Consider the following 26004-nt stretch of genomic DNA (forward strand, 5'->3'; position numbering starts at 1 on the left):
GTTACACAGACGAAATTACTGTCCTCTCGGACCCAGCGTGCAAGGCACTTATAATGACTTCAACAAACATAATAAATACAAAAATGCCAATTTGCCGGGAGAGAGAGGGGAGCCGCTGCGTGTTCACGCGATGCCATCTTGATGTGGCTCTTTGCAGTAACATAGTAAAAAATGTGGCTCTTAGTCTCTGACTGGTTGGCCACCCCTGATCTAGCCATATACTGTGTTAGCTATCAAATTTAAAACAGATTCTTATCTTACATACAGTGTATTGTCGGTGTTCAAATACCTGACATGTTTCAGCGTCTACTTCCGCCTTCGTCAGAGTGTACACTCTGACGAAGGCGGAAAGTTAGCATGCATGTTTTTTAGGTTGCTCACTCGACTGCCACTGCTCACCCGCACAAAAAATATTTTTTGTTCTTATCCTGTGACTATAAATTGGCATCGAGAGTTTTGAAAGGCACTTATAAATGTATATAAAGGTTGTAAAGGTATTATAAATCAATAATACATAATTTGTGCGGAATCGATCTATGTTGACAATGCTGCAGAAATCCTAGTAAGGCAGGAAGCTTAATCGAGCACAGAGGTGAGCCGCCTTTCGATAGAGTATGGCGCTCTCCGGGTGGCTGAGATGCTGTCAAATGGTTTTCTCGTGGATACCCGTGCTTATTATCGCCTCTGTAATGCTGTGGTCGTATTACGCTTACGTTTTCCAGCTATGTCTGTGTGAGTATCGGTAACGTGGTCGTTTTCCTGAACCATTTCGCTCATCCTAAACCGTCGACATGTACCGCAGTTTGCCGCACAGCTCTATTGACACATTTAAAACACAGAACAGGAACGAACAAACTATGCGGAAGTGTTTTGGGTTTTAGCTTTTTCAATAATCAATACAAAGCGTAAATGTCATTTTGGTTTAACCGAGACGACGGTATCATCATAGAGTGTCCGTTATTGTGCTTATTGGTTTATATTGTCATTCCGGCTAGTTTTGTTAGCCAGCAAATGGCCCTTTTGTTTACGAACTAGGCGCATATTTAAATGTGCTAATTTCGCTAAATGTACTTTCCCCTTTTTTTGCAGTCACTCTGTCAAACACATTGGAGAAGGGTGAGTCCTTAATCAAGGTTCTAAAATACAGAAAATAATGTTCAGCGTGTGAATGTGAATATATTGTTGTTTTTCTCTGCAGTGGCTTATTTACTTGTATTCCATGTTTCCTTTGGAATGTTTTCTTGGACCTACTGGAAGTCCATCTTCACCCCTGCTGCATCCCCATGCAAAAAGGTATCCTCAAATCACATGTAACCTGAGATCTCCAAAAGTATTATTTCATATTTCTACTATTTTTTCTAGTTTCAGCTCTCTTACTCAGACAAGCAAAGGTACGAGATGGAGGAAAGGCCGGATGCACAGAAACAAATCCTGGTAGAGATTGCCAAGAAGTTACCCATCTACACGAGAGCACAGTCTGGAGGTAAACTTTCACTTATACTTTAATGAAATGCTAAATCGAAGAGGCAGGTTACAGTCAATGTTTGGGAATGCTGGAGGTGTTCCAAACACAAATGGTATTCGCAACGCAATGCAAAGTACAGTACAGACTTTCATTAAGTGCTGATGGCTAAGCTAGTTAAGTGAATGGCAGCCTCAAATATCCTGCGCTGAACTGGCCTTCCTGTTCTTGTGTCTAGGTATCAGGTTCTGCGACCGCTGCCAGGTGCTGAAGCCCGACCGCTGTCATCACTGCTCGGTCTGTGAAATGTAAGTCACGCTTTGCTCTCTCATAAATGCCAAAATAGAACGTGCCGTGATAGATGATCAGGAGTGCTGTGTGAAACTATCTAATGTAAATTACTGTCCAGAAAGTTATTTTTTATGTATTTACTGTATTTTCCGGTGTATAAGCAGTATCTGAATCTCATGACAAAAAGTTAGCGGACACCAGGGGAGACAACTCTGAAAAGTTGCCTGCCCGGCCATAAAGTTGTCTGCCACATTTTTCACAACTTGAAACACAATAAGACGACTAATCCGCAAAAAAAAACATTGGTGCAAAATAGAAAGGATTTTTTTTTTTAATTAAGGAAGTACCTACCACAAACACTCCCTTGCTTAATTTATGTAAATATCCCTTGCTGAAGATTTTGCTCCAGTTTTCATTTGTTGTCTTGGTGCAGAATGTAATGTTTGCGTTGCGTTGTCTGCTAAACGCTACGTGGACTCCTCTTTCTAAGCGCCTTTCAAAACTCTCAAGTACACTTTACAGTCACGGTATAATGTACGTTTAGGTTGTGTCGTGTCATAAATTTTGTTAGCCCCAGAAGAAAGCTTCAAAAGAAGCGAAAATTTATGACGCGACAAAACGTAAATGTACATTATACCGTGACTGTAAAGTGTACTTGAGAGTTTTGAAAGGCGCTTAGAAAGAGGAGTTCACGTGGCTTGTAGCGGTTTGCTTGTAGCTTATTGAATAAAGCAAACGTTTGATTTTTATTCATTTATTTTAATTTTTTTCTTGAAGAAGTTGTCGGCCACTTGGGCCGAGACGTTTTAAAAGTTGTACGCCCGACGTAAAAGTTGTACGGCCCGGGCTTCCGAGACCTGTCGTGGCTAAATCTAACTTTGCATATAAAGCGCACCGGCATATAAGGCACATGGTCATCTTTTAAAGAAAATGAAGGCTTTTAGGTGCGCCTTATGCACTAGAAAATACGGTAAATGATTTTGAAAATGTTCTTTGTTTAGGTGTGTTTTGAAAATGGACCACCACTGTCCTTGGTAAGCTTTTTTTTTTTCTTGTCCAGTTCATTTATTCAACATTTTAGTGTCTTATTGATATTTCAATCTGATTTTCCTTTAGGGTGAACAACTGCGTTGGCTTTTCAAACTACAAGTTTTTCCTACTTTTTCTGTACTATTCAATGCTGTACTGCATATACATTGCCGCCACAGTCTTCCAGTATTTCATTAAATTCTGGGTGGTAAGTGTTCTTTCGAAAATGTAACAAACAATACGTTTGACGCCATTATTTATTCTCCTGTTACATTCTCTCTCTTCCAGGGGGATTTGCCAAACGGGCCGGCAAAGTTCCATGTCCTTTTTCTCATGTTTGTGGCACTCATGTTTTTTGTCAGTCTCATGTTCCTCTTCAGTTACCATTGTTGGTTGGTGGCGAAAAACAGATCCACTTTAGGTATGTCACAAAATGAATGACAGTGATACCTCGGTTTACGAACTTTTCAGTTTACGAACGTTACATTAATGAAAATTTTACCTTGGCATACGAACTTTACCTTGGCATATGAACTTTTCCGTACACAGAGCTGCCTCAATGAACGATGTGTCGTTCTCGAACGAGCCCGTTCTTCTAACAACAAAATGGCAGCCGACTGTTTTTGTCCTCTATTCCCCGCCCACAGTCTTCGGTTAAAGCCACGTGATTGGTCAAGAACGCAGAAGTGAGGGGGGGGGGGGGTTAAACATTAGAGACAGGCAGACGACAGTGAGAGTTTCAACTTTAATATTTCAAAGGCAGAGTGTAGGCTGCAAGGTTAAAATATCCCATCATTCAGGCTCCACAAACAACCCGCACAAGCCATTTGTGTCACTTTATGCAAAAAGCTATCAACCCAGCTAAACAGAACACAATTGATGAGGAACTAGATACAATTATCACAGAGAAAGCACCTATAAGGGATCAGTCCTCAAGATGGTGAAAGAAGGTTAATTTCCTCATCAAGTGTTTAATGCTGATGAAACCGGCCACTTCATTCGATCAAGCCTTCAATGACCATCACACAGGTCAATAAAACTCCTTTATTATACTGTACAGTTTATTTCTTTAATTATAATAACATAGCACATTTATTATCCATAAAATAAGGTATACTTTGTGTAGTTTTAAGGATTAGAAAATTAGAAAGTAGAAAATTATGTTTTAAGTGGACCTGGGAACGGATTATTCTCATTTTAATGGTTTCCTATGGGAAATTAATTTTTGGGATACACACTTTTCTCCATACACACTCTCACTGGGAACCAATTAAGTTCGTAAGCCAAGGTATCACTGTATTAAATTGGCAAGTGTGTGTGTGGCATATTTTGACTCCATTTTTATTTCCCAGAGGCCTTTTCAGCTCCAGTTTTTGTCAACGGGCCAGACAGACACGGTTTCAATGTTGGCATACGTAAAAATCTGCAGCAAGTATTCGGAAAAGATAGAAGACTCTGGTTCATACCTGTTTTTACAAGGTTAGTTTGATTTTGACAGTATGGCGTGATGGCCTGTTGTCATTTTCATTTTGGTGCCATTTTTTTTCTCCAGTCAAGGTAATGGACACTACTTTCCTTTAAAGAATCGGAGTGAGTGTCAGAACCCCTTACTGGCAAACAAGGAGATGTGGGAGGAGTCAGAAGACGCATCTGAGGAAGGAAGCTTGGGTGAGTCACTAGCATATCGGGGCTTTTTAAACTCTATCAATGTCAGCCATTTTCATTGGAGCAATGCCCGTTTTACGGAATTTTTGATTGATTGGCAAGGCCCTTAGATGGCTGCCGCTGCTCACCCGCAGAAAAAAAATCTTATACCGTGTCCCTAAGAGTTTTTAAAAGCGCTTTGAAATAAAATGTATTATTATTATTATTATTATTATTATTATTATTATTATTATTATTATTATTGTTGTTATTATTGTTGTTATTATTATGTTTAATTGCAATATAGACATGCCACATCCCAAAAGAAAAAGGCCTTTTTTTTTAACTGAAAAAAGTTTGGACTAGATGAAACCCTACTTACGAACATTCGAGTTACGAACAACGGTACATACAAACATTTTTGTAGGAACATACGTAGTATAATAATAATAATAATAATAATAATAATAATAATAATAATAATAATAATAATAATAATAATAATAATAATAATACATTTCATTTATAAGCGCCTTTCAAAACTCTCAATGACACTTTACAGTCACAGGATATTTTTTTCTGCGGGTGAGCAGCGGCAGCCACACGCGCCAGCGCTCACTCAACCTCTCCAGTTGTGCATGTACATTGTACATATCTTCATAGAGTATATATTTTATTAAATGTTTATTTTACAGTACAAAGCAATACAGGTTTGAAAAATAACAAAGAATGCTGTGGAGAATTGCTGAACCTAAATCTCAATTGAATGTTATCTGGAATGCACCGCATGACCACATTTTTGTTATCAGCAGATCCTCTTGTCATCAAAACAAACACACCACATTGCATTGTTATGTCCGTGACCTTTGAACTGACCAATCCTATTGACATGGGGCACCACTGGGTTAACGTTAGAGCGTTATGTGGTTGAGTTAGTAACCGAAGTCTCAGACAGACACCAGACATCAGACATCATTCTAATTGAAGTTCAGCCCATTGAAAAGAAACACAGCCGACGTCACTTTTTTGTTTCTTAACTGACATCAGAAAAACGTTTTATAGCATCTAAAATAGCCAAAACACACAGTATGATAGTTTTATTCAAATGCAAAACACCAATAAAAATGACTTAAAGTGTAATTGGGCATTATCAGAAAGTCCCGCCCCCAGTTCGTGACGTCACGCCAAGACGTCTTGCATTGCTTGTGAATCAAAACAATGGCTTCAGATTTGGATAATATGCTTTCTTGTTACTCATCCAGTTATGAATATAATTCAAATAGTTCTGAAGAGGAAAGCATACATGTTTGCAATCTATTAAAGAATTTATTCCATGCCATTTTGAGGCAACATTGGGGAGAAACGATCACCAGAAAAGAGGCACAAAATGGCGACCTCCCGTGGCCACCTCCGTTTCCACAGGCTGATAAATTTCTTATATGGAGCTTAGACACCCTCTTCTGGCGGCTTTTGGGTGCAACACACGGTTTTCAGACCAAACAATACAGCAAAATACATTGACGTGATGGAAGGATTGCTACGTGCCTTTTTTTCAGTCAGGGAACGTTCCTTTAGTGACGTCACGTACGGACTCGTCACCAACTGAGAGTTCAGATTCGGAAAAAAAAGATCCTTTCTTGTTCCAGTTATGAATATGATTCAAATAGTTGTGCATGCAAAACGTTTAAACTTTCAAGATGAAGAGTTACGAACTTACGTATGAATGACAGCGGTTATCCATCGCTAACTTACGGTAGCTCGTTGTTCCAGCAGCTGAATGTTTGTCAGATAGGTTTGCGCCACTATTATGACGATTGCTCTCTTTCACCACTGGAAGCAACTTTCTATCCATTGTCAGGCTGAGGGGATGACAGCGTTTATCCAAGCGGGGATTCGCGGACTCCGGGGAGCTCCTCGGCTGGTGCTATACTGCTCTGGCTCCGTTGGAAATGCTGCATGGTTTGTCTGCTGGGAATTTGTGTAAACTTACACCTTCTTTATGCGTGTTACCGCAATTGGTTGCCACATGATTCACTATCACGTTATTTCTGTAGTTTTCCTTCTAATTTCACGTTCAACACGTTGTTTTCGGACGAAACAAAGTACAGTGATACCTTGGCTTACGAACTTAATTGGTTCCCAGACAGAGTGTGTACGGCGAATAGTGTGTGTATCCCAAAAAATAATTTCCCATGGGAAACCATTAAAATGAGAATAATCCGTTCCCAGGTCCCCGTAAAACATAATTTTCTACTTTTCTAAGCCTGAAAACTACACAAAATATACCTTATTTTATGTATAATAAATGTGCTATGGTATTATAATTAAAGAAATAAACTACTGTATAATAAAGTTGTTTTATTTACCTTTGTGATGGTCGTTGATGGCTTGATGGAATGGAGTGGCCGGTTTCATCAGCATGAAACACTTGATGAGGAACGTAGCCTTCTTCTTTCACCATCTTGAGGAATGATCCCTTGTAGGTGGTTTCTCTGCGATAATTTTATCTAGTTCCTCATCAATTGCATTCTGTTTAGCTGGGTTGATAGCTTTTTGCATCAGGTGTACAGATGGCTTGTGCGGGTTGTTTGTGGAGCCTGATTGATGGGATATTTTAACCTTGCATTGTAATGGCTTCTGAGTGGGAACCTGAATGGAATACCTCAGGACATGATGCTCAGAATTTATCCTATACTGCCCTCTGGTGGCCGTCGGTCGCACCACTTCAAAATGGAATGAATAGTCATTTATATTTTCTTCCCCCTGTCTAATTTCAGTTGAGGATCAAGACCCTTCTGTTACCATAGAGATGGAAGACTAAACAATGGACACTGGTGCAGAGCTTGAAGAGAAGAAGAAAGGAACATGCCATCTAAATGTGGACGTCCGCCAATAACAGACATGGGACCATCGATGCATTTGGATATTTTTTTTTTCCTCTTTAAAAGACAACGTGAAGAAGCGGATGGACATTCGGATGCATCATTTTGAGGCATAATTATAAACTGAAATTATGTGTGATCATTTGAACGTGTAGCGTTGCTCCAGTCTATTCCTTTTGCACTATTCCATGTTACCTCATGCTCACTTTTGCTACTGGAGGTGGATTCATTTACATTTAACATGTATGTATTTATGTTGTGGGAAGCCATTTTAGAAATTAATCCATTCAACAGCACGCTTCTAACTACAAGATGACATACAACAATTCAGGAACAAATCTCCATCATTTGCTTTTGCTAGTTTTGAATCATTATCTTGCACGTCGGTTTAGGCTGGTTATAAAATAGAGAAACCGGAATTAAAATTATCCGCAAAGTTTAACTCATTCAATGCCATTCCCGAATTTGTTCGGGTTTTGGTGCCGATAAAGCGCTGGCAATGGCCTCTGGCAATGTTTTTCCCTTCCACAAGGGGGCGGCATTTCCCCTTTTTTCCATGTCAGCGCTTTGTTGCAGCTTTAGCTGTTATTAAAGTGCTATACAAACCAATACATATGTATTACATTGTATTTTGGACAGCAGTCCTCATTTCAAGCTCACATAACTCCAGACTCATATCATTTAGGAATTAAGGCTTTTTTTCTAATGAATGTTTCCTACACTGCATTGAATGTTTATTTAGTCCTAAAACTTAATATTCTATGTGTCCTGGCATTTGAGTGACAATGACAAAAACCCTGGCACTAGAGTGGACACTTTTTAACTGTATTAGCTCGCCAGCTAGTTATTGTGTCCATCTTTACCACTTTTTTTTGTAGTAGTGCTAGCATTAGCATAGAATGTATTTCCTTTGTTCACTTCTTTTTTAATTATTTATCTAGCTATCTATATTTGCTATCTATTGCTATCTTGCTAGATAGCTAGCTATCTAGGTAGCTATCTAGCTATCTATCTATTAGCTAGTTAGCTAGCTTGCTATCTATATACATTATATATAAAGTCGCATTCCAGCAATGAAGAAATTTGTTTTATCAATGAGATTTAAAATCATTAATTGGCACCATTGTTTTATTATAAAAGAGCACAAAGGTTCTTGTTCAGCAGGTGATCCAAACGTGGATGGAGAGCAGGTCTTCCAAATACATGATGTTTATATTGTTTTTGTATCCATGTTCCTGAGGTGTTTTTTTTTTTTTTTACATATTTTATGTGAATGTTTTGACAGAAAACACAATTTCTGATGGCAGTTTATTTTCAATGAAACAAAGACTAAATGCAACTCAATGTGTTTTTACTTCATTTTCACTTCACCGCCGCATGACTTCATTCCAGGATAATTCTACTTGGTCGGACCAATTACCGTATTTTCTGCACTATAAGGCGCATCCTAAAATATATATTTTTTTTTTTTTCAAAATCTGACCATGTGCCTCATAATCCGATGCGCCTTATGCATGGATAATGTTTTAAAATATTTAATTCATTGAAGGTGCCCCTTATAATGTGGTGCACCTTATGTATGGAAAACATTTTTATGTTATTCGTTGAAGGTGCGCCTTATATTCCAGAAAATACAGTAGGTAACACATTTGACAACATCCCCTGTTCATCATTTTTCATCTATGTTGTTTATGTTTACAATGTATGTACATGTAAAAACCTTCGGAAAATGTGGATGTTTATTTATTGCTTAAAATGAACTATAGCTGCTGCGGGCAGTGTCTGCATATTTTGCTTCGTGTGACACATTATGTACAGTGATACCCTGGCCTACGAACTTAATTGGTTCCCAGACAGTGTGTAAGGCGAAAAGTGTGTATCCCAAAAAATAATTTCCCATAGGAACCCATTAAAATGAGAATAATCCGTTCGCAGGTCCCCATAAAACATAATTTTCTACTTTCTAATTTTCTAAGCCTTAAAACTACATATAATATACCTTGTTTTATGTATAATAAATGTGCTATGGTATTATAATTAAAGAAATAAACTGTACTGTATAATAAAGTCGTTTTATTTACCTTTGTGATGGTCGTTGATGGCTTGATGGAATGGAGTGGCCGGTTTCATCAGGATTAAACACTTGATGAGGAACGTAACCTTTTCCTTTCACCATCTTGAGGAATGATCCCGTGTACGTCCTTTCTCTGTGATAATTTTATCTAGTTCCTCATCAATTGTGTTCTGTTTAGCTGGTTGATAGCTTTTTGCCCCAAGTGTACCGATGGCTTGTGCGGGTTGTTTGTGGAGCCTGATTGATGGGATATTTTAACCTTGCAGTCTACACTCTGCCTTTGAACGACCAAAGTTGACTCACTGTCATCTGCCTGTCTCTAATGTTTAAACCACCTCCCCTCACTGCTGCGTTCTTGACCAATCACGTGGCTTTGACCGAAGATTGGGGGCGGGGAATAGAGGACAAAAAAAGTCAGCAGCCATTTTCTTATTGTAGAACGGCTTCACTCTCTATCTGTTAATCCCACACCCCCAGCCCCCCCCTCACTGCTGCGTTCTTGAACAATCACGTGGCTATAACCGAAGACTGGGGCGGGGACTAGAGGACTAAAACAGTCGGCTGCCATGTTGTTAGAACGGGCTCGTTTGCGAACGACAGATCACTCATTGTGGCAGCTCCGTGTGTATCCCAAAAAATAGTTTGTATGCCAAGGTAAAATTTTCATAAATGTAACGTTTGTAAACCGAAAAGTTCGTAAGCCAAAGGGTTCGTAAACCGAGGTATCACTGTATATATATATATATATTATAAATTAATATATGCCAGTGACACATATTGTATGTATCAGAAACCTGAATCTCTAACAGTAAAAAATATCCTTTTCACCGGCCTCGGGACAGTATTTTCAAGTGGTCATGGTCCATTTAAAACAGTTCTTTGGCTTATTGTGATTGTGTCATTTATCTTTGTTAATATGTATATGGTTTTTTTCCATTTGGTGGTCTTTTGAAAAAAAAATATATAAATCTTTATTAAATCACCACATGCAACGTAAAATGATCTGGATATGGCTCAGTCTTGTTTGTATTCATATGACAAATAGCAAAAAAAGAAATACATTGAATAAATAATTTCATTTTTAGCAGAAAGAGTATTTGGCACAATTCGTTTTTTTTTTTAAATAAGCAACAAAAACATATTTAAAACAATCACAAACCAGTGTTGGTTCCTGTGTCCTGGATTTAATCGGTGCCAAAGTACCTTTGCCCAAAATGTGTTGGCGCCACAGGGTGAACTTCTGTTGCCAATATGGTGATGTCTGGGAATTCCTCGATAATAGATTTGGCGCCTAAAATAGTAAAGAAAGAACTTATCATGACATTTCATTCACTTTCATGATGAGTGTATCACTCCGTTATATTTTTGTACGATCCAATTTGAAATTGTGTCCTAATTTAATTAAGAATGAGCATACATTCTCACTTGGTAGCGACATTAAAAAGGAGGGAGGTTCTTCCCTTTTTCGTACATTCAAAGGAATGCAGATTTGATTTTAGATACAGTCTGACAACGTTTCAAGGACAACTGACACCATTTTTTTGTTTCCTAACTGACATCAGAAAAAACGTTTTTTAGCACGTAAAATACCCAAAACACGCAAGCTGATATTTTTAGTCAAATGCAAAACACCAATAAAAGCTACGACGCAGCCCTCTGTCAAGCTATTTATTGAGACTATATGCAAATTTAAAAGACAACCGACGCCTCCGGACAAGTTGTGTCCATAATTTGTAAAATGGCTTCAAATGACTTCTACGGAGCGTATTTTACAAAGATTCCACCGCATGTAGCTATATTTTACGTTTTAAGACACACGCTGAATATTCATGAAGTCTTGTTTTTGAGTTGGTAACGAGTCCGTACGTGACGTCACTAAAGGAACGCCTCCTGACCGAAAAAAAAAGACACATTGTAGCAGTCCTTCCATCACGTCAATGTATTTTGCTGTATTGTTTGGTCTGAAAACCTCGTGTTGCACCCAAAAGCCACCAGAAGACGGTGTCTAAGCTCCATATAATGAATTTATCAGCCTGTGGAAACGGAGGTGGCCACAGGAGGTCGCCATTTTGTGCCTCTTTTCTGGTGATCGTTCTCCCCAATGTTGCCTCAAAATGGCACGGAATAAATTCTTTAATCGATTGCAAACATGTATGCTTTCCTCTTCAGAACTATTTGAATCATATTCATAACTGGAGGTGTAACAAGAAAGCATATTCTCCAAATCTGAAGCCATTGTTTTGATTCTCAAACAATGCAAGATGTCTTAGCGTGACATCACAAACTGGGGGCGGGACTTTCTGAAAATGCCCAATTCGCAGCTCAATTTTTTGCTGATTTTGTACACTAAGTCATTTTTATTGGTGTTTTGCATTTGACTAAAAATATCATACTGCGTGTTTTGGCTAATTTAGATGCTAGAAAACGTTTTTCTGATGTCAGTTAAAAAACAAAAAAGTGACGTCGTTTGTCCTTTAAGTGATATATTAGTAAAACGTATACATTTTAATGAATTTTCTTTCCATGAACTGATAGATTTGTAATCTGGCTAATGAGGTCTTCCTGTGAAGGAGTTTACCAAGTCCTAAATTATGCCGAAGGCCAGATATCCTACTTGAGGATGACAGTTTAACAGGCTGTGTCTGTTCACCTTGGATTGACCCCAGATTTTCTGTGCTGCCATTGTGGGCCTTGTGTTCCGCCAACTAAGCATACAACAGCATGAAAGGGTGTGTGGAAAACTAGTCCGCCAGCCATTGTGGCGCTCCGTGTGTTTCCCGAAAGCTAGTTCCTGTGTCAAGATTCTATTCTCGTGATTTTAATGTTCGTAAGGCAAAAAGTTTGTTAGCTAAAGCGTTCGTAAGCTGAGGTATCACTGTCTCGAGAAGAAAAGCGCGCGGGTGCTGGTGAGGTTGGAGACTGATTTGTTGTATAAACAAACGCAAATAGAAAAATAAACTCATACAGCTGTGCTGATGTACCGTGAGGTGTTGAGAAGAGGCTGAGGAGGATAATATGTTTGGGCTGGACTCCGTGCTCGATCAGCACTTTCACCGCTTCAATCACCGTGTTCCCGGTACCTGACGACACACATATCGTATCAAGTGTATTACACAGGTTACATTCTCAAAAACAGCCTTGACACCTTTAGAATGAATTGGATTGATGAGAAGGTTTCTTCAGCCGTCATCTGTACTTTTTGAAAGAGTACAGAAAAGTACAGATGACGGCTGAAGAAACCTTCTCATCGATGGACCACTCCTGTACGACTGAGAGTTTACACAGACGAAATGAATTGGATTATTAAATCATCCAAAAAAAAAAAAATAAAATGTCTGCTGGTGTGTAATTGCGAATGTTATCATCTCAAAAAGGTCCTCCCGGTTGTGACTCTCCTGCACTTAACATGCTTTTAAATATACTGCCATTTAAGTAAACCTCCAACCTCTTCGGGATTGTTTTTCATTTATGAGATGAAATGAGATAACCTTTCTTCAACTCACGTTGGAGGAAATTCCCAATTCACAGCAGCAAAGTTATGAAAAAGAATAAGTAGAACGCCAAAATATATAGGAGCTGACACTTGCGCTGCGCCATTTTGAAGTCAAATAATAATATGAAAATAACAGGGAAATACAAAATGAAAAATATTTTTTTTTGCATGGCCTTCATTATGCTGTCCTGCAGCTTGGTGGCCATTGCTGAGGCAGTGTATAATTTACTTTGAGAGAGCTGTAATTATCAGACTAGGGTGAGTGCGCCTGAGTGGTGTGGAAATATAGCCTTGGTCAGTGAAGGTCGATGTGACTGACATTTCTCAAAATGAACAACTACAGTGAGACCTCAACTTACAAACACCTTATCTTACAAACTTTTCGCCTTAAGAACCTCTAATTTATGAAAATTAAACCTTATAATAAGCATTATTTTCATAATACACACCCACCACGGCTGGCGGGGTGATCTTCGGCGGAAGCACACGACCAAACAGCGCTCCAGCCTGCGCTACTTGAATGCACCCCCTCTCATTGAATGCACACATCGATCGGCTACTTGGAGCTTTTTGCTAATAATTTTACGATGATGGGACCGAAAAATAACCACCACAGGCTCGTGTTCAGCCCAAGAAGACACAAAATAAAATCACCGTCGCTGAGAAGAAGGAGATAATTGAAAAACACGAACGAGGTGTGCGTTTGTGTGATTTAGTGGCCGAGCACGGCTATGCTAAGTCAACCATTGCTCCCATTCTCCGGAACAGAGAAGGGCAATCGAAGAAGTTGAAAAAAACTTTATTTTACAGCAGTTTATTTCTTTTATTACAGTCCTCATGTAATGTGCCTCTCTTTGTGACTTTATGATACAATGCAGTGTATTTCTTTCATTACAATACAATAGCACATTTATTATACATAGAATAAGGTATGTTGTGCATAGTTTTAAGGCTTATTTAGTTAAAAACTATATTTTATGGAAACCCGGGAACGGATTATTCCCATTTTAATGGTTTCCTATGGGATTTTTTTTGGGGAGATACACACTTTTCGCCTTACACACTCTGTCTGGGAACCAATTAAGTTCATAAGTTGAGGTCTCACTGTATTTGAAAACGCATACTTCATATATGGGCTACCGTTGGGAAATCCAAGTCCGTCATCAAAAAAACAGTGCTTGCGCGTGTTTGAACTCACTGAGAATGGGGTACATGAGCAGCACTTTTCTTCTATAAATATCGGGTGGGAACTTGGCATAGTAGACCTTGGCTTTCTGAGTCTCCTCGTCACTTTGGATGAGTATTTTGCCGATGCGAATGGAGCGGCAGCAGTCCCGCAGGCCTTGCTCCATGGCTTCACCTGTGCCAAAGTCACATGCAACAAAACTATACTGCGGGGGACATAAGGACTCAGTAGATTTGCTAGTGTTTCAAAAATCAAATTGGAACTCCCCATTTTGTTTGATTTTAGAGGGAAATGATCACAGAACTTTTTTTTGTTGCTGAAATCCAAGTATTTTTCCCACTATGACTTCTAGCTTGCAGATTGCAATTGAGGTGAACAGTGTGTCGAGTGGTTGTATGTTGAGTAGTCGAGCCTGTTCACTTTATGCACCGAAGATGTCGTATGACTCACCACTCCTCATAATGCTGACGCCGCAGTTACCTCTCTCAAACTTGACTCCGTCGTATTTATATCCTGAAGACCCGATGTGACAAGTTAGTTATGAATATTCTGCAGCAGCGTGAAAACAAACCAAGTCAGCTCATCGGTCAAAATGGGATGGGATACGGCAGCTTTTCTAATTCTGATTCTCACCTGTTGGCGTTGTGACAGTACACTCGGAGTAAGGAAGTTGATTCAGGCCTTCTTCCACGACAAGTCGAATCTGTTGAACAGCAACATAACGCAATGAAATATTGACAACGCACGGTGGGTATCATGGTACTGTATGATCCTACCAGTCGGTCGGCACAAAACACAAAATCCCCTCTGCTGGTGGTCCTACAAATACAAGAAAATGTCACATATTAAAGTACAGCACTATATCTATTAGTATTCTGTCTGCTGTAAGTAAATGGATTATTCGTACTTGGGAAGTGTATTTTTATTTGCTGTAATTTATGCACAAAGGCAACCCCTCATTATTGTTTGATAATAATCGTGTATTCCAAGCGTTCAGTTCGTTTTTCTGGACTGCTTGAAATACCTCATCAAAAGTGTCACCACTGTCCTATAAAAATACAGTAAAGTCTCGTTATATCGATATCGGATATATCGATAGTCCTGGTTATATCGATATTTTTTCGGACTCCCTTGAATATCGATATAACGAGACTTTACTGTATAGCATGACATGCATGGCTTCATAGTTTCTACATACAGTAAAGTCTCGTTATATCGATATCGGATATATCGATAGTCCCGGTTATATCGATATTTTTTCGGACTCCCTTGAATATCGATATAACGAGACTTTACTGTATTTTGAGCTCGTGGATGGCAAGAGTTTAAAGTGATTTGAAATTACGCTTTGCAAAAACAATGGTGATAAACATTCGGTTTGGGATGCCATTTTTTTTTAAATTAACTTTTAAAATACAGTTCTATATAAAAATATGGCACCCTGGTAGTGGAGTGGTTAGCACGTCTCTCTGTGTTTGCATGGGTTTTCTTCTCTCAATTCTAAAAACATACATGGCAGGCTGATTGAACACTTCAAATTCAGCATCGGTCGTTCGTTCCTCTGTGCCCTGCGATTGGTGTTGGCAACCGATTCAGGGTGTCCCCGGCCTACTGCCCCAGAACAGCTGGGATAGGCTCCAACAACCGAAAAATGAATTCAAAAAATGTATATATATATATATATATATATATATATGGCTCTCACTGGGCGGCCCGGTAGTCGAGTGGTGAGCACGCCAGAGGTCGCCGGTTCGCGTCCCGCTGCTGCCTCCCTGTGTGGAGTTTGCATGTTCTCCTCGGGCCCGCGTGGGTTTTCTCGGGGTCCTCCGGTTTCCTCCCACATTCGAAATTATGCATGGTAGGGTGATTGAACACTCCAAATTGACCCGAGGTGTGAGTGTGAGAGTGGCTGTTGTATGTCATTGTGTGCCCTGCGGCTGCTCCAATAACTTTGGGTGAGATTTGAAACGATATGCAGGAAATAGCTCCTCAATAACATTGCAATTTTATTTTTTTGTGGAAATAAAAAGTACAAAATCAGATTGTGCACTTCACATCGGTTTCTTGATCAGCAGCTTTGTACTGTATTTTCAATGCAAGAGGGGGGAAAACATTTTGTGGGTGTTTGTATTTTTTTAATTCGCTGCCAAATATCACAAGGGGCCCAATTTGATTAAGACTGTGTCATGTAGGTCAGCCTGAGCAATGATTCTTTTCAAAAATTGGCGTTGGAGGATGTGGTATTGATATAATAACAACAAAAGTAGCGACTCACTTGTCTCTAATAATAGTCTGTAATTCTCGTATCTGGTCATTGAGAGGAAGCAGTTTGAGTTGGGGTCCAAGCGAGTCCTGGTTTACGGGTTGTCTGCGACTGGCATCACCCGCTTCAAGAGTTGCCAACACCGCGGCCACATTGCCGCTACTGTTAGTGGCAAAGCGCACTTGCTTCATTGGGTGGTCCGGGCCGGTTTTTACAGTACTCATTTGCTGATTGTGGCATGGCATCCTGAGTGAAAGGGGCACTGGTTCTCTGGCAAAAAAAGAATCAACGTTGTTCGAAATAAGCCGTTCAACAAAGCACAAAGCGGCCAGACAACGTGTTTTACCTTGAGCCGCGCGACTCGAGTTTTCGAGGAGAGAAATTCCCACGTGAATCCAGCTGTCGCATCCGGCGACAATAAAATCGTCACGGTTAATACCGTTTAAACCCTAAACCGCGTCGTTTAAAAAGTTTAATTAGTCCTATTTTAAGGTTATAATCGCGGCGTGTGGCTCTAGCGCCCGCTTGCTAGCTTTGACACTAGTGACAGGCGATGACCTAAACGGAAGTGACGTAGCCGGCGCGCCGACGTTCCGCCTTCTCACACACTGGCAACATGGCGCCACTGTTGGTGTCGCTTAAATTCGGCTTACACTTACATCGGCATAAATTGGCCAGTATTCTTCGAAAAACTAGCTCATATCACGCTTGGAATAGAAGTCAAAGCGAGGATGGGACGAAATACACGCGTCAAAGTCATTCTCTGGTAAGTTCAAAGAGGAGTTAGAGGTGGTTTTGGGGTTGACAGTCACCGCACAAGGACAGATCTGGAAGCAAGTTTACACATGTTTTATGTTGTTACACGTGAACCAAATTCCCGAGCCTGGAACTTCCCAATGCCGTATGGCTGGTATGCTGCTACTGTCACGCAAATCCCACGCGAGTTTATATCGTGACCGCTAGCTTAGTGCTAAGTTCCATCTCCAGGACCAAGATGTTCACAAGTTTCATCTCGCGCTACAATATGCACAGCTGCAACTTAATGTTTGACTTGAGTTTTTTTTGTGACAACGCAATGGTCACGGGTCGTGCAAGAGTGTTCGTTTCTGATCGCGACGACTTAGCAGGGGTCTTGCATCACACGTTTGAGAGTCCCAGAGAAGTCAGTAAATGTTAGATAAGCGAGTTTGTCCCACCCGGTGTTGGGTGCATTGACATTCATTTTCTGCTGATGTCATTATTAGTAAACCATGTTCACTAACACGCTCGGAGGAATGGACAAAAGTACAAGATATAAAAATATTCTGGCATTTTCAAACTGAAAGTTAATTGTGTTTTGTTTCAGTTTTGGTATGACACTGAGTTTCGAAATGATGCTTGGTACTCGAATTACTTGCAATCACCATGACAAGAAAAGTGTGCAGAAACTAAACAACATTTTGCAATTTTCTGTTTAAACGGGGTTGTTGTGCCATTTTACTTATCCCATCAGCAAGTGACTTCTCAGCTTTCTTGTGTATGCTTTTCGTTTTGTGTTTTAAAGTTGGCTCACCTTTGTCCCTATAAATACGTAGTAACATATCACACAATCTCATGCGTTTGGCCTTTTTGTTGCATCAACACGGTGTTTACAGACAGAAAAAAATACCCAAAATGCATTGTGTGTCGCTTTCTCGGTCAGGGGCGTACCGAATGTGACGTCACTTAGGGCATCGTTGTCAACTCGAAAACAAGACTTCATGAATATTCAGCGCGAATCTTAAAACGTAAAATATAGCTATATGCGGTGGAATCTTTGTAAAATGCGCTCAGTTGAAGTCATTTGAAGTGATTTTACAAATTATGGATGCAACTTGTCCGGATGTGTCGGTTGTCCTTTTACCATACATTCCATACAATATATAGCACATAAGCAACTTACGAACGATCGTTCGGGACGTATATCGTTCGTAAATTGGGGAGTGTCTGTATTGGCAAAACATATGTAAATGGTACCCATATATCCAGTGCTAATTTGAACAGTAAATGCCATCTAGGTGGCTCAGTAAACAAAAATGAACTAAACCGAGCCCACACTGTCTAAAGGTGTTGTACAAGATTCTGATCAGTGCTTTTCCATCTTATGTTTCAGCTGGGTACCCCGCCGCACTTGCGAACAAGAGCTTGGAAAACAAATACAACTGAAAACAGTCGCCGCATTTTGGAGGCAATAAACGTAAGTAGATATGCCAAATACTTCTCGCTCAAAATGCTGTGAATATATGAGATTCATGGACAACCTAACGGCAAACCTTTCACAGAATTTGCAGGTGACAGATAAACGAACATGCTGGCACGGGAATGCTGGAGGAGGTCTCAATGCAGACCCCAAAAATGTGGTGAGGACTTTTTGTATTTAGTTGTTCCTGCAAGCAATTCACAGCGTCACAGGAACACATGGCATGTCTTAAACTCTTTGAGGGGTGCACTACCATAAAGCACAGTTTTTGATATAATGCACACAAGTGACGATACAAGTTATTCACTAGATGTATCCACTTAAAAGTTTGACAATTAGGAAAAATGGAAAAAATACATAGTTTCAGGAAATATCACAAAAATACACAGATTGGTGCAATGACTATGAGTTTTTTTTTGCCCGTAGTTAGTTACCAAGATAAAGTAGTTTCACTCATGAGTGATGAATCACCCCTTTTTGGAAGTTCACTGTACAGACGCTCACCGACTTACGACATTCGAGTTACGAACAACGATACATATGAATGTGTTTGTAGTAACATACATAGTATTCTCTCCAGTTGCACATATACAGTAAAGTCTCGTTATATCGATATTCAAGGGAGTCCGAAAAAATATCGATATAACCGGGACTATCGATATATCCGACCCCGTTTGCATGTAATTTTCTCCGTGCGTGCATAGAAATAGTATCGATATAACAGGGACTATTGATATATCCGATATCGATATAACGAGACTTTACTGTACATATTTTTATGGCACATATATTTTATTAAATGTTTATTTTTCAGTACAAGCCAATATAGGTTACTTATACAAGCCTTAAACAGACGCTCCCCTACTTATGAACATTCGAGTTACGAACAACGATACATATGAATGTGTTTGTAGTAACATATGTAGTATTCTCTCCAGTTGCACATATACATATTTTTATGGCACATATATTTTATTAAATGTTTATTTTTCAGTACAAGCCAATATAGGTTACTCATACAAGCCTTAAACAGACGCTCCCCTACTTATGAACATTCGAGTTACGAACAACGGGACATATATAATAATAATAATTGGATTGGATTGGATTGGATTTGCCTTTATTAGTCTCGCAGTGGAGAAATTTACATTTCAATTCATTTTAATAATAAAAAAAAAAATAATAATAATAATAATAATAATAATAATAATAATACATGTCATTCATAAGTGAGTAAGGAGCGGCAGCCACACGCGCCAGCGTTCACTCAACCCGGAAGTTGAATCAAAAGAGAGCTAGCTAGCTCACTAGCTAACTAGTTTGCTAGCTAGCTAGCTAGCTCGATTATATTTTTTGGTTCATTGAGTGAAAGAAAGGCTAACAAATAATATTAGAATCAAGTATTCAACCAATTTAAATTGATTTTGGTAACATATGTAGAATTCAGAATCAGAATCAGAATCATCTTTATTGCCAAGTATATAGAACACACAAGGAATTTGTTTCCGGTAGAACACGCTGCACTAGTATCGTTGTCAAAAAAAAAAAAAAATGCTAAGTGGCACTATACAGTTCCATTTTGGCTACTGTTGAAACAGTTCAAAGAGTTAAAGTTGTACATGTACATATCTTTATAGAGCATATATTTTATTAAGTGTTTATTTTTCAATACAAACCAATACAGGTTACTTATCTAAGCCTTAAACATACTTAAATACATCTCTGTGTCTTTGTGTTGTCATGTTATTTGTTATTTAGTTTTTTTTTGTTCTTTTGACTTCGACGGCGCCGCGAGTGTGGCTGCCTTTCCAGCAACTCCTGTGTTTTGCTTTTCTACTTTCATTTCTTTCATAACTTTGCTGCTGTGAAATGTAAATTTCTCCACTGCGAGACTAATAAAGGCAAATCCAACCCAATCTAATACTTATATAAACATTAAACGTACTTATATAAGCCTTAAATATACATTCCATATAAAATATAGCACTGACACAACCTACGAACAAATTCACCTTATGTACGAATTCACCTTACGAGCAACCGTTCGGAACGTATCTCGTTCGTAAGTTGGGGAGCGTCTGTCCATGATTCTATACTGTTGATTTTTTTGAACCGATTGTCAGTCAATCGTAGGACCCTCAAGAGACAAACAACCATCCAGACTCACACCCAGGGACACTTTATAGCACAGGTGTCAAAGTCAAGGCCCGCGGGCCAAATCCGGCCCGCCACATCATTTTTTTCGGCCCACGAAAGCAAATCAAACTTGTTAAATTCCATGATGATTTCTAAAATCTGAGCCAAAATTTCATATTTTTGGATGTCAACCAAATTAAAAGTTATTATTCTTGACTTCAGATTTGAAAACGAGTTATTCATTAATTTGCTGTGTGCTCCATATGTAATATTTGAAGGGATTTAAACATTCTAATGGGTTCCCCAAATTCATAACGGCCCTCGAGAGGAAGCCATAACTACAATGCGGCAAAAAATGACTTCGACACCCTTGCTTTATAGTGTTCAATCATGCTGCCATGCATGTTTGGGAACATGGGAAGTAACCAGAGTACCCCGAAAAACCCCACACAGGCCCGGGAAGAACATGCTAATGCTACACAGGGAGGCCGGAGCTGGAATAAAACCCCATGACCTCTGCACTGTGAGGTCAACACGCTAACCAGTGGCCCACCAGGCTTCCTATATTTCAAATATACTTGTTCATCCGACTATCATCTCATTATACTGCCAAATTATTTATGGTATTTGTATTTCTACACACTAAAAGTACTTATGCCAATCAAAAACACCATATAGACGTTACCTGAGTTTCATTTGTGTCACAGAAACCTTTGCAATTCCAGTAAATATTCATGCACTCTGTCATGTTACATATTACTTGATTGAATTTAATGACAGGCAGATGTTATGTTGAGAATAAGGTCGCGTAATTTGCTGCCTTAAAGCCTGCCTGTAACGCGGAGCCTCCATATTGAAAGGATTAGAGGAATTAGCGCATCAACACCGAGAGTCCCTGTGGCAGGTGTGCGCTGGTGTGTTGGTAAATAGACATGGTGGCAACTGTGTGGGATGGGATGACAGCCCGGGTGTCACAGGGGACTTGTAATGTCAGGCTGAATCTTCAACTCTCCTAGCTTCTTGTTTCAGAACGCCCAGAGACCCCGTAGACATTTTATATTCAATTTGAAAGAGTCTAAAATTGGTATTGGCAGAGCGTTTTGAACTCATTCACTGCCAGGCATGTGAAAAAATGGATCCACTCCAGTGCCAGAGTTTTTGTCATTGTCACTCAAATTCCAGGACCCACAGAATATTGAGTTTTAGGACGACATAAACATTCAATACAGCATAAAAAAACCTTAGACTCTCTTCTTTCATCAGAAAAAAGAGTTAATTCCTAAATTATATGTGTCTGGGGTTATGTGATCTTGAAAATGAAGGTGGCTGTCCAAAATACAATGCAATACATATGTATATATGTATTAGTTTATATAGCGCTTTAACAACACTTGAAGCTCGAACGAAACGCTAACGTCCGGAAAAAAAGGAAGGACATTGCCAGACATCTAGTCAGCACTTTATCGGCACCCCAGCAAGAAAAACCAAAACGAGTTGAACGAGTTAACTCATGTGTCAAAAGAGATGTTAACCATAATTAAACTAATAAAACACAGAAGTGATTTCAGACTTGTCAATTTGAGTGAAAAAAAAAATGTATGAAGAGGAAGTACTACTTTGTTTTGGATTGTATTGGATTGACCTTTACTTATCTCGCAGTGAAGAAATTTACATTTCACAGCAGCAAAGTTATGAAGGGAATGAAAGAAAGAAGTAGAAAAACAAAATACAGGAGCTGCTGGAAAGGTAGCCACTCTCGCGGCGCCGTCTTGAAATAAAAAAATCAAAACTAAATAACAAATAATATGACAACACAAGGATGGCTGCCTGCTCGGGCGCCATCTTGGACTTTTTCTTTTCAAACATAATGAGAGAATGTTCTTGTTCTCCTCAGCTGAAAGAGGTGAACACAACTACGATCCTGTCTGCGATGCTGTCTTACGTGTGGCCGAAGGACAGACCTGACCTACGGGCCCGTGTTGCCATCTCTCTGGGTCTGCTCGCCGCAGCCAAGGTAAGAAGCTTCAGTTTCTATGCTAACTCAAATACAGTAAAGTCTCGTTATATCGATATTCAAGGGATTCCGAAAAAATATCGATATAACCGGGACTATCGATATATCCGACCCTGTTTGCATGTAATTTTCTCCGTGCGTGCATAGAAATAGTATCGATATAACCGGGACTATCGATATATCCGATATCGATATAGCGAGACTTTACTGTAGATAGAAAACTAGCTAGATAGCTACTAGATAGCCAATAGATTGCGAATAGATAGCCAGCTGGAGAGCTACATCGATAGATAACTAAATAGCTAATAGATAGCCAGCTACTAGATAGCCAATAGATTGCGAATAGATAGCCAGCTGGAGAGCTACATCGATAGATAACTAAATAGCTAATAGATAGCCAGCTAGATACAAGCTAGCTAGCCAGCCAGATAGCTAATAGATAGCAAATGGATATGAAATGGATAGCAAATACAGTAAAGTCTCGTTATATCGATATCGGATATATCGATAGTCCCGGTTATATCGATACTATATCGAGAAAATTACATGCAAACATCGGATATATCGATAGTCCCGGTTATATCGATATTTTTTCGGACTCCCTTGAATATCGATATAACGAGACTTTACTGTAGATATCAAATGAATAGCAAATAGATAGCAATAAATTCGAGAATGGTAGCGAATGAGTTAATTCACCTCCCGTAACATCAGCTTCATGTTATCAGGTCAGGACTGCAAATGTAATTTATAGGTTGTTATTCAAGGTTCCTCACACTCTTTTCCTAATTATTCACATCCAGGTTTCAACATAAATATGTATTGCAATACAAATTTCATGATCTTCCCTTGGCGGCGATACCTCCATGGTGTGGTTGTTCTTCGAGGCCTCAGACATGTTAAGCATGTTATCTGGCCTTAAAGGACAACCGACACCTCCGGACAAGTTGTGTCCATAATTTGTAAAATCGCTTCAAATGACTTCTTCTGTGCATTTTCCAAAGATTCCACCGCATATAGTTAATTTTTACGTTTTAAGACTCGCGCTGAATATTCAGGAAGTCTTGTTTTCGAGTTGATGACGATGCCTGACACGATGTCACATCTGGAACGCCCCTGACCGAGAAAGCGACACACAATGCATTTTGGGTACTTTGTTTGGTCTGAAAACTTCGTGTTGATGGCGAAATTAGAAGGAAAACACATAAATAATGCGATGGTGAATCGTTGTGTGTTGCATCAATGGAGCTTGGGCGCCATCTTGTGCATTTTCCAGGACGCTACATTGGAGTCCAGACGCCTCAAAATGGACTTCTTTAATCGATTGCAAACATTTATTCTTTCCTCTTCAGAACTATTTGAATCATATTCATAACTGGATGAGTCACAAGAAAGCATCTTCTCCGAATCTGAAGCCATTGTTTTGATTCTAGAGCAAGGCAAGTCGTTCTGACATGACATCACGAACAAGGGGGCGGGACCTTCTGAAACTCTTCTGAAAACAGGCCGTTGACTGCTCCCACCTTGTCCACATTTTGCCCCAAGCAAGCCACTCTGCTTGATCTTTCGTCCTCAGCTCCAAATCTGCTTCTCTTGGCACCCTGCGTCGAGATGTTGGGAACAGCCCCAAGCTTGTTCTGCCATAACCACTTGATCTGTTGTGTACAGCCGGAAATCAACATCCAGCAGAGCAGCCATGCCACTCCACTTTCTTTACAGTTTTTGGTTCTTTCGATTCTGCGTTTGCGGTCGTCTGACAAACTGTTTACCGCTCTTATTTTCATTAAGGCCATTTTGTTTATTTGATTTCATATAAAATATTTTATTCCTCTCTTTTGTGTCAATTAAAATTACTTTCGACATCTTCCTCATTGTTTTTTTACCCTGGTATCTTCCTATACAGATGCTCCCCTACGTACGAACATTCGAGTTACAAACAACGACACATACGAACATTTTTGGAGTAACATATGTAGTATTCTCTCCAGTTGTACATGTACATATCTTTGTATAGCATATATTTGATTCAATGTTTCTTTTTCAGTACAAACCAATACAGGTTACTTACAAGCCTTAAAGGACAACCGGCACAATTTTTTTGTTTCCTAACTGACATCAGAAAACCGTTTTATAGCATCTAAAATACCCAAAACGCGTAGGCTGATATTTTTAGTCAAATGCAAAACACCAATAAAAATGAGTGAAAGTGTCCCAAAACTACTTCAAAATAACCTCGGAGATGCCGAGTTTCAGAAGGTCCCGCCCCCTTGTTCGTGACGTCACGCCAGGACGTCTTGCCTTGCTCTAGAATCAAAACAATGGCTTCATATTCGGAGAAGATGCTTTTTTTGCTACTCATCCAGTTATTAATATGATTCAAATATTTCTGAAGAGGAAAGCATAAATGTTTGCAATGGATTAAAGAAGTCGTCCCGCTGAATTCGAGCCGTCAGGACTCCAATGTAGCGTCCCAGAAAATGCACAAGATGGCGCCCAAGCTCCGTTGGAAATGGGCTGATTTGTCTGCTGGGAATTTGTGTCAACTAGTATCAAATAGTAGTCTTGGTGCAACACACAACGATTCACCATTGCGTTATTTATGTTTTTCTTCTAATTTCGCCATCAACACGGATCAACACAAAGTTTTCATACCAAACAAAGTACCCAAAATGCATTGTGTGTTGCTTTCTCGGTCAGGGGCGTTCCTGATGTGACGTCACGTCAGGAATCGTCACCAACTCAAAAACAAGACTTCCTGAATATTCAGCGCGAGTCTTAAAACCGAGACCCTCTCAATCATCGTGGAACTTATTACTTGCTGTGTCTTTCCGTGTGTGTTTAAATGAACAGCATTTTTGCACTCAGGATTGAGAGGAAAGACATTTTATGTGATGTGTGTTATAGATAGAGCATATTTGACATTGACGTTGACCATGATCTTCTCTTTATGGCTGTTTTTTTTTCTTTCGAATGGAAGTCTTCCATTTTCTGACAGTTTCTTTCGTTTTTATTTCTTTTTTATCTAACAGCGAATATACAACCGCATCACTGCCTTAGGGTCACAGCTCTCTTTATTCACGCTACTTGTTTTGGCCTTGTGCGTTACTCATTGTAAAATCAGAATCTTTGCGAATATAAAATGAACTTGTTCGATGAAGTCCTTGGCTCCGCAGGAGTTACATATTGTCGGTATGCCTCTTTTGGATTTTTGCTCGCTGAATTAAGTATAGTCTTCACAGTTCATATAATGCACACATCACACTCTTTCCAGGTATTCTGGTGCATGCCTCATTTATTTCAACACTCCATAGG

At 39.5% G+C, this 26004-nt stretch overlaps 3 protein-coding genes across 6 annotated transcripts in view; 2 read left to right on the plus strand and 1 right to left on the minus strand.

Annotated features, from left to right (window-relative positions):
• Positions 1-379: 379 nt before the first annotated feature.
• zdhhc15b (zDHHC palmitoyltransferase 15b) lies at positions 380-10519 on the plus strand. Of its 3 annotated transcripts, none has more exons than XM_089020556.1 (11): positions 380-592; positions 1090-1116; positions 1199-1293; positions 1363-1483; positions 1701-1770; positions 2755-2787; positions 2870-2990; positions 3071-3203; positions 4135-4261; positions 4366-4450; positions 6285-10519. In XM_089020556.1, exons 3-11 carry the CDS (start codon positions 1234-1236, stop codon positions 6408-6410), a joined length of 876 nt encoding a protein of 291 aa, XP_088876682.1. In that variant the 5' UTR covers positions 380-592; positions 1090-1116; positions 1199-1233; the 3' UTR covers positions 6411-10519. The 3 variants fall into 3 exon arrangements, with proteins under 3 accessions (XP_088876682.1, XP_088876673.1, XP_088876664.1); XM_089020547.1 differs by lacking the exon at positions 380-592 and adding an exon at positions 597-732 and having other exon boundaries at positions 4335-4450; positions 7204-10519; XM_089020538.1 differs by lacking the exon at positions 380-592 and adding an exon at positions 597-732.
• Positions 8643-16870, minus strand: uprt (uracil phosphoribosyltransferase (FUR1) homolog (S. cerevisiae)). Of its 2 annotated transcripts, XM_089020569.1 has the most exons (8): positions 16671-16870; positions 16337-16594; positions 14838-14880; positions 14695-14764; positions 14512-14574; positions 14074-14235; positions 12364-12462; positions 8643-10673 (listed from the first exon to the last, which is right to left on the minus strand). In XM_089020569.1, exons 1-8 carry the CDS (start codon positions 16730-16732, stop codon positions 10567-10569), a joined length of 864 nt encoding a protein of 287 aa, XP_088876695.1. In that variant the 5' UTR covers positions 16733-16870; the 3' UTR covers positions 8643-10566. The 2 variants fall into 2 exon arrangements, with proteins under 2 accessions (XP_088876695.1, XP_088876700.1); XM_089020574.1 differs by lacking the exon at positions 14074-14235.
• Positions 16871-16909: 39 nt separating this feature from the next.
• The window catches only part of abcb7 (ATP binding cassette subfamily B member 7), a 40852-nt gene continuing 31757 nt past the window's right edge, over positions 16910-26004 (plus strand). The window contains exons 1-4 of the mRNA XM_089020526.1: positions 16910-17090; positions 18456-18539; positions 18625-18702; positions 22573-22692. Coding sequence (XP_088876652.1) covers positions 16941-17090; positions 18456-18539; positions 18625-18702; positions 22573-22692 — 432 coding nt within the window. The 5' untranslated portion in view covers positions 16910-16940. The remainder of the gene's footprint in view (positions 17091-18455; positions 18540-18624; positions 18703-22572; positions 22693-26004) is intronic.

This window comes from Hippocampus bargibanti, linkage group LG02 (assembly GCF_051943395.1).
Source record: "Hippocampus bargibanti isolate YZ-2025 linkage group LG02, ASM5194339v1, whole genome shotgun sequence".
Lineage (NCBI taxonomy): Eukaryota > Metazoa > Chordata > Actinopteri > Syngnathiformes > Syngnathidae > Hippocampus > Hippocampus bargibanti.